Source organism: Bison bison, unplaced genomic scaffold (genome assembly GCF_000754665.1).
Source record: "Bison bison bison isolate TAMUID 2011002044 unplaced genomic scaffold, Bison_UMD1.0 scf7180017864490, whole genome shotgun sequence".
NCBI lineage: Eukaryota > Metazoa > Chordata > Mammalia > Artiodactyla > Bovidae > Bison > Bison bison.
Window position 1 is genome coordinate 7,450,292 of NW_011495049.1, and position 12,058 is coordinate 7,462,349.

At 35.6% G+C, this 12,058-nt stretch overlaps 1 protein-coding gene across 1 annotated transcript in view; it reads right to left on the reverse strand.

The window, feature by feature from the left end:
- Window positions 1-12,058, reverse strand: part of SSBP2 (single-stranded DNA binding protein 2) — a gene marked incomplete at its 5' end in the record, with an annotated part of 221,161 nt that overhangs the window by 46,350 nt on the left and 162,753 nt on the right. Inside the window, 2 exons of the mRNA XM_010863391.1 lie at window positions 7,908-7,978; window positions 8,705-8,771. Of these exons, the coding sequence (XP_010861693.1) occupies window positions 7,908-7,978; window positions 8,705-8,771 (138 nt within the window). The remainder of the gene's footprint in view (window positions 1-7,907; window positions 7,979-8,704; window positions 8,772-12,058) is intronic.

Sequence of the window (12,058 nt, forward strand, 5' to 3'; positions counted from 1 at the left end):
TCCACTCTTGTACTTTTGCTTCTATTTAGCAGTTACATTGGTTTGTGTCTTTTTAAAACTATGTGAATATGTATGATCATTGGAGCATGTTAAATGATTAAGGTATATTTACAATTGTAATATTCAATTATCTTAATTTCTTGATATCTGTACAACAGTGAACTTTTTCAAGCAAGACATTTCATAAATCCCAAACTCTGTTTTTAAAGAAAAGACTAAGTCAATATGTTTGAAACTGTCAGAATCAGAAGAATTATGTAGTCTGAAAACAAACAGGTGAATCTAATATAAGCAAATTGAATGTGAACTTCTGTCTGCAAAATAATATATTCCAGAAAAAAATGTACTAGTATACAAATCCACAAAAATATACGAACACTAAAGTATACTTAAAATATGCACGTGTGAATTATGACTCGACAGACTTCTGTCAATATTTGAATGTTATGTGCATTCAAAAAATAAAAACATGTAATGTACATATCAGATTAGTTTCCATAAGGGCCAAAAGATTAATTTTAATATGATCATATTAATATATTTTAAACTATCAACTAGTATACTTCATGCTTGGCTTTCTGACATTACTATTCCTCCAACTTCTCTGACCATTCTTCAGTTTCCTTTGCTGATTCCTTTTATTTTGCCAACTCTTTAAATATTGCTTTTCTCCGAGGTCTAGCCACAGCATCCTTCTAAATAAATATGCATTTATGGGTAAACTTATCTGCTACCATTAGTTCAACAATTATTTATATGTTAGGAATCTCAAATCCATTTTGTCATGATGTCTCCCCTAAGCCCTTAGACAACTCACATATTGAACTTCATATTGGTTGTTTCTATCTGGATACCATTTCACACTCAACACACCTAAAAGTCACCTCCATTTTCTCTTCTCACAGCTGCGTTCTTTATACTGCCTTCCTCAGTCAGTTCTGTGGCATCACCTTCTATACAGTAGTCTAGGCTAAGAACCTCTGGGAGCTCCTTGATGTTTCTTCCTTTTATTTCAATTTCCGTATCCAGTCAGTTACCAAGGTCTATTGATTCTACCTGTGAAATAGCTCTTGAAATACTGCTCCCTTCATATCACTCATTTCTGCCATTTACTGACACGACTGTACTCTCTTAGTTGGTCTCTCTGACTAAGCCTCTCCCCCTCCCAATCTATTCTCCATACTGACTCCAGAACTGTGCTTCTTAAACTCAGTCCTCTTTATGTTGCTTAAAAGCCACGATGACCCACACTGTCTATCAAATGAAGTCTTTCCTTCAGCATGGCCCTATGATGTTATTCACAGACCAGCCTTAGCTGCCCTCATTTCCTATCATATTTACTTTCTTCCCTTACCCCCACCTCCACCCTCCAGATTACTGAATTTCCTGTGGTTTAGAAACACGCAGTGGCCTTTTACACTCATGGTAACTCATCTGCTATGGCCTTCTGTGTAGTAGGTGCTAAGATGACAAGGAAATATTCAATGAGAGGAGGTCTGTTAACTCCAGGGAGTAAGCCAGTTTGTAAATAAACCTACCTAGTTACATGTTGTTCTCATTATTAAGAAATCATACTTAAATGTCTCAAATGAGGTGCTATGGAACAGGAGAATGGTATCTATCCATAGCTGAGAGAGCTATTTCTCTTAACCTCTGGGTCATACATGGGGATGGCAGCAGCAGTATTAGCAAGGAGTCTCTGAGAAGAAAATCCGTCACTGGGAACAAAATCCACATGACAGACTATAACAGAAATTCTTCATAAAATAAACTCCCCTCATTTTTGACCCTAGAAGGTCTATGTTTTGTTTTATTGACGATACATTTGTTTTGCTCATAGCTCTGGACATAGATAGTGGTTTGAAAATCTGTTTCCCCGGCCCCATTTCCTCTGCTCCCCCTTCTATACGTGTGTTTACTGGTCAGATTCTCCCAATGATCCATTCAACCTTAACTTTCCTATCTACAAAGTGATAACATCAACTCTCTTATAAGCTTATTGGAGGAAAAATGAAATCGTACACAACACCTATTATAGCGCTTGATGTATTAAAGGCAAGATACCTGGTGCTCAAAAACTGCAGTTGCTAACTGCTTACACTGTTAATAAGGGACCAACTTAAATGAGTCTTCTCATTTTCCCTTGGGCCCTCAATCCTAACAAAATTACATGCTTTTGACGTCATGACTCCCTGCCAGAGAATGTATATTTCTTTTTTTGACTTTTTTCCTACTGTTTAATAGTTTTTCTTTATGTATCTGCATCTCATGCTAAACAATAAGTACCTGAAGGTAGAATCTGTTCTACTTATCTGTGTAGATCCAATGCTCATGTATCACAGTTCATAAGTGTTACAGGATGTCCTTAAGAAATTACCCAATACATATTTTGAGAAACTTATAATATTTTAATTTTGCAAATAATCTGAAGCAAACAGAAAACAGGAAGATAAGAAAGAATAACAACAGTCTTTCTAATGGGTAACAAAGGCAGAATGGGAAGAGCTAATTTGGAATCACTGAATTTTAAAGCTGATGGCAGCTATACAATTCCATCTGGTTTAATCTCTCTCCCAATGCAATGGTCCTGACAAAGGACTGTTCAGACTCTGCCTGGAAAGTTTACAAAGAGTGTTTCCGTGATTGGGCAGTTAAATTTCTAGAAAGTTATTATACTGAACTAAATTCCACTTCCGATCTTAGATGTGAAAATACAGAATTAGTTTACTTCCTCTTAACATCTTAGCATTTCTTCACCCTAAGTATTTGACTTGGAAGCCATGATATGTTCCTGTTTGCATATAACTCACTTTTCCTCCAGATTTCTAAAAGAACTAGAACTAGTTGGAGAGTCTTGAAGTTTTCTGTTAATCACATGTATCTGCTGAGCCTAAGAACGCAGACAAGCTAACAATATATTATTACAAGAGCCACACAGAAAAATGACTTCAAATATGATATTAGGGAAGACATTTTTCTAGATTGAATAAGTAATTCTGCTTTTCCATTGAAAGGATACTGATATCAGTCTAAAAATCATGTATTACCACTGAACTTTGATTTAAAATAAATTAAGGGGTGGTAGAAATATACCAGGATTTGGAGCAAAGTTTTATTTCTTCCTCCATGCAGTAGGTTTTAATCATATATTTACTATATTCTAGTGTGCATTTTGCCTTCAGCAGCAGAATATATATATATTTCTTTTAGGAATTCAATTATTTTAATAGATAACTACTGTCCCTCTTCACCACATTGGTATTAAGCTGAAAAACCTGGAAATAATATCTGTGATACAAAGGAGATATGTATTTTGTTTGTGCATAAAACTAGAAACAATATTCCAGAGATGCTTCTATAATTCAGCTATAAAAAAGCAGAAGCATTCTGTTCTTGGGTAGTATCTGTATTATTAAATATCTGTCATGAGAGTCTTTTTTTTCTCTTTTAAGAAACACAGCTAACTTTGTATTACAGATCTCACAGTTTATAATCCATATGTTACATATACCAGGTGTTATAAGTAAATATAAGAATCTCTCAATTCAAATGATTTTTCTTCATGTTTAAACTACTGTATCATTCATATGAATATGATTCCTGTTTTCATTTAAGTACATGATATGTATAAACAATTTCATTTAATCTTTTATACTTAAATACAGTGTTACATAAGTTGTTGCAGGCATTTCTGGTTTCTGAGGTAAATTCATACCAGAACACTTTACTTCCCCCAAATTATAAAGAAATAGATAGCAAAGATATTAATCCAAATGGAAGAAATAAACTACTCTCTTTAGGTTTGAAAATGCAAAGAAAGAATTCATGCTTTATGATAAACTGAGTAAAACTCTTCAGTAAGAGAAATAGATGGGGAAACAGTGGAAACAGTGTCAGACTTTATTTTTCTGGGCTCCAAAATCACTGCAGATGGTGACTGCAGCCATGAAATTAAAAGACGCTTACTCCTTGGAAGAAAAGTTATGACCAACCTAGATAGCATATTGAAAAGCAGAGACATTACTTTGCCAACAAAGGTTCATCTAGTCAAGGCTATGGTTTTTCCAGTGGTCATGTATGGATGTGAGAGTTGGACTGTGAAGAAAGCTGAGTGCCGAAGAATTGATGCTTTTGAACTGTAGTGTTGGAGAAGACTCTTGAGAGTCCCTTGGACTGCAAGGAGATCCAACCAGTCCATTCGGAAGGAGATCAGCCCTGGGATTTCTTTGGAAGGAATGATGCTAAAGCTGAAACTCCAGTACTTTACTTTGGCCACCTCATGCGAAGAGTTGACTCATTGGAAAAGACTCTGATGCTGGGACGGATTGGGGGCAAGAGGAGAAGGGGACAACAGAGGATGAGATGGCTGGATGGCATCACTGACTCGATGGACGTGAGTCTAGGTGAACTCCAGGAGTTGGTGATGGACAGGGAGGCCTGGCATGCTACGATTCATGGGGTCACAAAGAGTCGGACATGACTGAGCGACTGATCTGATCTGATCTGATCTGAAGAGACTACTCACCAGAAGTGTTTTCTTACTTTCTGTTGTAATTTACTTAAAACACAAAACACACAAATTTTTGGCTTGACATTTTAAAATATAAAGACCAGTATGCTTTTTTACTTTTGCATTTTCAAATGAGATCTAAGTATTCATATGTTCAATAGCTTAGGTAAGCATCAGTATATCTTTCAAATACTGAAAAACTTACTCAAATCAGACTCTAATTTTTAAAAGTGTTGAAAATATTGGTCTGGAATGACAAAAATTCAAAGAGCAGCTAGCCAAAAAAAAGTGACCTGAATGAAGAATAACTAAATTATAGACATCAACTTTTGACATATATTCAAAATGTATCTATTATGAAAATCTTTTGAGAAAAAAAATTCTTCAAGTTGTATATAGCTCTAAAACTAGTTGGCATAGTTTATTAAAGACTAAAACGAAGATCATGGCATCTGGTCCCATCACTTCATGGCAAACAGATGGGGACACAGTGGAAACAGTGGCTGACTTTATTTTTCTGGGCTCCAAAATCACTGTAGATGGTGACTGCAGCCATGAAATTAAAAGACAGTTATTCCTTGGAAGACAAGTTATGCCCAACCTAGACAGCATATTAAAAAGCAGAGACATCACTTTGCCAACAAAGGTCCATCTAGTCAAGGCTATGGTTTTTCCAGTGGTCATGTATGGATGTGAGAGTTGGACTGTGAAGAAGGCTGAGCACTGAAACATTGATGCTTTTGAACTGGGTGTTGGAGAAGACTCTTGGGAGTCCCTTGGACGGCAAGGAGATCCAACCAGTCCATCCTAAAGGAGGTCAGTCCTGGGTGTTCATTGGAAGGACTGAAGTTGAAGCTGAAACTCCAATGGTTTGGCCACCTGATGTGAAGAGCTGACTCATTTGAAAAGACCCTGATGCTGGGAAAGATTGAGGGCAGGAGGAGAAGGGGATAACAGAGGATGAGATGGCTGGATGGCGTCACTGACTCGATGGACATGAGTTTGGGTAGGCTCTGGGAGTTGGTGATGGACAGGGAGGCCTGGCGTGCTGTGGTTCATGGGGTTGCAAAGAGTCAGACACGACTTATGCAACTGAACTGAAAAGTATAGTCAGTCAGTGAACTATTCTACAGATCTTATAAATTCTAATTGCCATTAACAGATTAATGATGGTTGGTCCCATAAATCACCATCCCTAATATGAGCAGAAATAGCAAAAAAAAATTTAAATATCTAGATTAGAGTTTTATAAGATCTTAAGAAAATATATAGGAAATAAATTATCCTAAATAATTTTTTTTATTTTGACAATCTCACAAATATTTACATAATAGGTACCTCTGAAAAATTTGTACTTCATGTTCCAATACAATTTATATAGTTGATCCTTGAACAACATGGGGTTGAACTGTGCTAGTCCATTTATAAGTGGACTTTTTTCAGTAAATATATTATTGGAACATTTTTGTGGATTTGCAACAATTTGTAAAAACTTGCAGATGAAACACATAGTCTAGAAAGAGCAAGAAAATTAAGAAAAAGGTATGTCATGAATGCATAAACTATATGTAGACATAAGTCTAGACTCAGGCATAAGCAGAGTGATATTTAATATAAAATGAATGTCTTAGTTTTCTTACTGTTTTATAATTTTGCTTTCAAACACCTACATTACTCCATAGTATATGCTTCTCTCTCTCTCCCCCTTAATTAGAGAAACCATGTTATCAGCCTACCATCACATATAAGCAGTTTAAAAAATTTTGACAATATTTAAATACTGTATTCTGAATATGCCTGTAATACTATATGCCATGAAAATGTTATAATGATTCATTCATTAGTGTATAGGCTAGGCTATGATGAAGCAAGTGTTGATTATTACACTAGGTTACCATAAAGCTATCATAGTGCTGCTTCTTCATTATCAATGCATGAAGTGTTATACCTGTAAATAAATAGGAATATATTCGCCTTTTCTTTTAATTTTTGACATCTAGTGTTTTAAATATATGTAATATATACAGTGTTTCATATCATTTAAGACAATATATATATTTTTAATCTTAGACAAATCTTGTTAGCAGGTATATACATATTTTAAGACAATATTGACATAGATACTGACAGATAATTCATCTTATAAACTAGATGATGTAAACTTATGGTATTGATAAATATAGTACTGTACTGTAATTGTATTTTCTTATAATTTTCTTAATAACATTTCCTTTTCTCTATATTACTTTATCGTAAGGATACAGTATATAATACATATAATACATTTATAAAATATGTGTTAATTGTTTATGTTATCAGTAAGGTCTCTGGTTAACAGTAGGCTGTTAAGTTTTAGGGAATCAAAAGTTATACATGGGTTTTCAATTGTGCAGTGGTTTGGTGCCCCTAACTCCCACATTTTCAAGGGTCAACTGTGTATTACATGTTGATTAGGAACTCTTAGATATAAGTCACATTTACCTGGGTAAATGTGGTTAGAGTCTTAAAAATCTGTTTTGGGCACACAACAAAATACTTAACATTTTTAAAGTATATACATGAAATAAGCTCCTAAAACCATCATTTATATAGACTGTTCTTGGAGAGAATAAGAAAACTAAATGATCCTTTTAACCAGTGGTATGATACACTGACCTCTGACCTATGAGGGAGAAATGTACAACTCTGAATTCTGGATTTGCTTCTTTGAAATATAACATTACAAAATTAAATTCTACCTCAGGCAGTTTTCCCAAGAGAGACAAAGAGAGGTTTTAGCTAAAATAAGTGACAGCCTGGAGCAGCATACTAAAAAAATGTCATCAACAGCTGAATAGGTTCAATCTTGGTGTATCCTCCTGGGAAACTGATAGAGAAGTAGGCTAATAACATCTAGTGTATACTGTTGTATTACACTTTTTCAGCGAGACCCATTTTAATGTTTGTTTCTAAATGGTTTTCTATTGTTTTCATACTCGAAATATGGTACTATATCATGGTCAGTGGCATTAAAGACTTAAGAGAAATATATTTTATGCCACTTATTCTGTTTAATTCAATTAGATTTTAAATTATCTTAGTTCTCCTTTATAATAATTACTATAATTATTCATATTTCCTCAATATAAAAAAGGGTAACAGTTACCTTTTTTAGTAATAATTACTATAATGGATTTCTACACAATGTATTTTCTAGAATGTACCAAGGGCAAATGTGGCTTGATGTTACATCTATTTGGACATGTCATAGACAACATATCCTCAAGAGCTTAAAAACTATGTCATATTAAGTCTTTTTTATATATATCTATATATATAATAGAAACCAGCAGATAATACAGTTTATTTGTGTAAGATGAAGGCAGAAACTCAGCCTCTGGCTTCCTGCACTTTTTACCTGTGGTCCTAAGGGCACCATTCCTCTTGGAGGAGTCATTCTCTGCATTGGCCCACCCATATTTGGATGACCTAAAAAGAGAAAAAAGTGTGACAATATTAGCAATGTAATGAGCATGAGTGCTAAATCAGAAGCTACAGCCTCCTTTCTGCCTGGTGCTACACCTTATTTACTAAAGGACTAAATTATTGACATCACCTCTACTTGGCTTCCACAGCCATTCTTCTACCTCTTACCACAGGGCTGTCCCTGCCCCCACTCTCCATTAATGTCTTGAAAGTGAAATCTTCCTCTTCTGTGTTGAATTATAATACATCTGCTCCCCTTCTTTTAGAACAGTGAACAGAGCCATCCATGTTTGTGGTACCTAAACAGGTCAGTGGATGGACCCAATTATTGGGTTTGTTAAACTATCAAGTAAGTCACTTGCTGCTTAGCATCATCTTTCCTCCTGCTTATCTTTTTGGTGGACAGACCCCTCTATCTGAAAAAGGCAGAGAAAATTACAAGTGACATAGTCACTTTGATTCTCACTTGCTAGAAGTTATATAAAAAATTTTAGAAGTTAAGCATTAAAACACAGATTTTGGATATTTAATTATTCTGTTCCTTGTGTTATCACTGCACTATCACAAATAATTAAGTTAGCAAAAAATATAATTACTTGGCCACGTTACCAAGTAAAATGCAACTGATATAATTATGAAAGATCTATACAAATAATACCTTCCCTAATAAATACAGGGTTTCCTTTGAGATTCTGCACATGAATTTAACTTTTACTTTAAAGCAGTCACCTTGTTGTCGAGTTGGGTCCATTCCACTGGGAAGTAATGGCTGACTTCCTGGGACACCTCCAAGTGCCTAGCATATTTAGTAAAAATAAAAAGCAGTAAGTATTGTAACTATTTATAAAATAAGAACTTTTACCAATTATAGAATGCATTTGAGTATTTCACAAGATTTTTTTCAAGCTGTATTTTTTTATATTGGATTATATTTTATTTACAATAATGTGTTAGTTTTGGGTGTACAGTATAGTGATTCAGTTATATTGAATATATGTATCTTCCTTTTCAAATTCTTCTCTATTATAGGTTATTACAGAGTATTGAGTAGAGTTCCCTGTGCTAGACAGTAGGTCCTTGTTGATTATCTATCTTGTGTATACTGGTCTGTATATACCTGATTTATCTCCCCCCAACACCTTTCCCTTTTGGTAACCATACATTTGAAGTCTGGGAATCTGTTTCTCTTTGTAAATAAGTTCATTTGTATCACTGTTTTTAGATTTCACATAAGTGCTATAATATGATACTTGTCTTTCTCTTACTTCACTTACTATGATAATCTCTAGGTCTATCCATGTTGCTGCAAATGGCATTATTTTTATGGCTGAGTAATATTCCATTGTATATATGTACCACATCTTCTTTATCCATTCCTCTCTCAATGGACATTTAGGTTGCTTCCATGTCTTAGCTACTCTTAAGTAGTACTGCAATGAACACAGGGGTGCATGATCTTTTCAAATTATAGTTTTCTCCAGTTACATGTCCTTGAGCGGGATTGCAATATTATATGGTAGCTCTATTTTAGACATTTAAGGAACCTGCATACTATTCTCCATAGTGACTGTATGAATTTATATTCCCATCAACAGTGTAGGCGGGTTCCCTTCTCTCCACACCCATTCCAGCATTTATTGTTTGTAGACTTTGATGATGGCCATTCTGACAGATGTGAGGTGATATCTATTTTTGATTTGCATTTCTCTAATAATTGGTAATGTGGAGCATATTTTCATGTGCTTTGTGGCCATCTGTAGGTTTTCTTTGGAGAAACATCTATTTAGATCTAATTTTTATTGTTTCTTTATCTTAAGCTGCATGAGCTGTTTGTAGACATTTGGAGATTAATCCCCTATTGGTTGCATCATTTGCAAATATTTTTCCCCATTCTGTAAGTTGTCTTTTTGTTTTGTCTATGGTTTCCTTTGCTGTGCAAATACTTTTAGGTTTAACTAGATCCCATTTATTTTTGTTTTTATTTTCATTACTCTAGGGGGTGGAGCCAAAGAGATATTGTTGTGATTTATGTAAAAGAGTGTTCTGACTTTGTTTTCCTCTAAGAGTTTTATATAGTATCCGGTTTTACATTTAGGTCTTTAATCCTTTTTGAGTTTATTTTTGTGCATGGTGTTAGAGAATGCTCTAATTTCATTCTATGTAGCTGTTCAATTTTCCCAGACCCTCTTATTGAAGACGCTCTTCTCCATCCATTGATCTATTTGTTGTTGTTCAGTTGCTAAGTTGTGTCTGACTCTTTGTGATCCAAAGGACTGCAATACTCCAGGCTTCCCTGTCCTCCACTGGCTCCAGAGTTTGCTCAAATTCATGTCCATTGAGTTGATGATGCCATCTAACCATTTCATTCTCTGCTGCCCCCTTCTCCTTTTGTCTTCAATCCTTCTGAGCACCAGGGTCTTCTCCAATGAGTTGGCTCTTTGTATCAAATGGCCAAAATATTGGAGCTTCAGCTTTAGCATCAGTCCTTCCAGTGAATATTTAGGGTTGGTTTCCATTAATATTGACTGGTTTTACCTCCTTGCAGTCCAAGGGACTCTTAAGAGTCCTCTTCAGCACCACAATTTGAAAGCACCAATTCTTGATAGCTCAGCTAGTAAATAACCTGCCTGTAATGCAGGAGATTCCCAGTTTGAGTCCTGGGTCAGGAAGATCTGCTGGAGAAAGGATAGGCTACCCCACTCCAGTATTCCTGGGCTTCCCTGGTGGCTCAGCTGGTAAAGAATCTACCTGCAGTATGGCAGACCTGGGCTTGATCCATGGGTTGGGAAGATCCCCTGGAGAAGGGAATGGGTACCCACTCCAGTATTCTGGCCTGGAGAATTCCATGGACTGTATAGTCCCATGGGGTCACAAAGAGTCAGACACAATTCAGTGACTTTCACTTCACTTTCTTTACGGTCCAACTCTCACATCCATACATGACTACTGGAAAACCATAGCTTTGACTATTTGGACATTTGTTGGTGAAGTGTTGTGTCTGCTTTTTAATACGCTATCTAGGTTTGTCATAGCTTTCTTTCTAAGGAGCAAGCGTCTTTTAATTTCATGGTTGCAGTCACCATCACCAGTGATTTTGGAGCCCAATAAAATACAATCTGTTACTGCTTCCATTTCCCCCCTCTTCTATTTGCCATGAGGTGATGAGACCAGATGGTATGATCTTAGTTTTTTAACACTGAGTTTTAAGCCAGCTTTTTCACTATCCTCTTTCACCCTCACCAAGAGACTCTTTAGAGCCTCGTCACTTTCTACCATTAGAGAGTTATTATCTGCATATCTGAGGTTGTTGATATTTCTCCTGGCAATCTTGATTCCAGCTTGTGAGTCATCCAGCCAACATTTCACGTGATGTACTCTGTATATAAGTAAAATAAGCAGGGTGACAATATACAGGTTGGTCATACTCTTTTTCCCAATTTGGAACCAGTCAGTTCCATGTTTGGTCCTAACTGTTGTTTCTTGATCTGCACACAGGTTTCTCCGGAGACAGATGGTCTGGTATTTCCATCTCTTTAAGAATTTTCCATAGTTTGTTGTGACCCACACAGTCAATGGCTTTAGCATAGTCAATGGCTTTAGTATAGTCAATTGAGCAGAAGTAGATGTTTTTTTGGAACTCCTTTGCTTTCTCCATGATCCAAATATATTTGTTTATGTCACTCCTATACTGTTTTGAATACTGTACCTTTATAGTACAGTCTGAAGTCAAGGAGCCTGATTCCTTCCTTCAGCTCCATTTTTTTTTTTGAAAATTGCTTTGGCTATTTAGGGTCTTTCATTTTTCCATATTTCCAGTCAAAATTTAAGATTTTTTGTTCTAGATCTACAAAAACTGCCATTGATAATTTGATAGGGACTACATTGAATCTGAAGACTTCCTTGGGCAGTATAGTCATTTTGACAGTATTCTTTCAATCCAAAACCATGGTATATTTTTCCATCTGTTTGTGTCATCTTCCATTTGTTTCATTAGCGTCTTAAGTTTTCAGAATACGGTTTGCTTCCTTAGGTAGGCTTATTTCTAGGTGTTTTATTCTTTTTGATGTGATGTAAATAGCATTG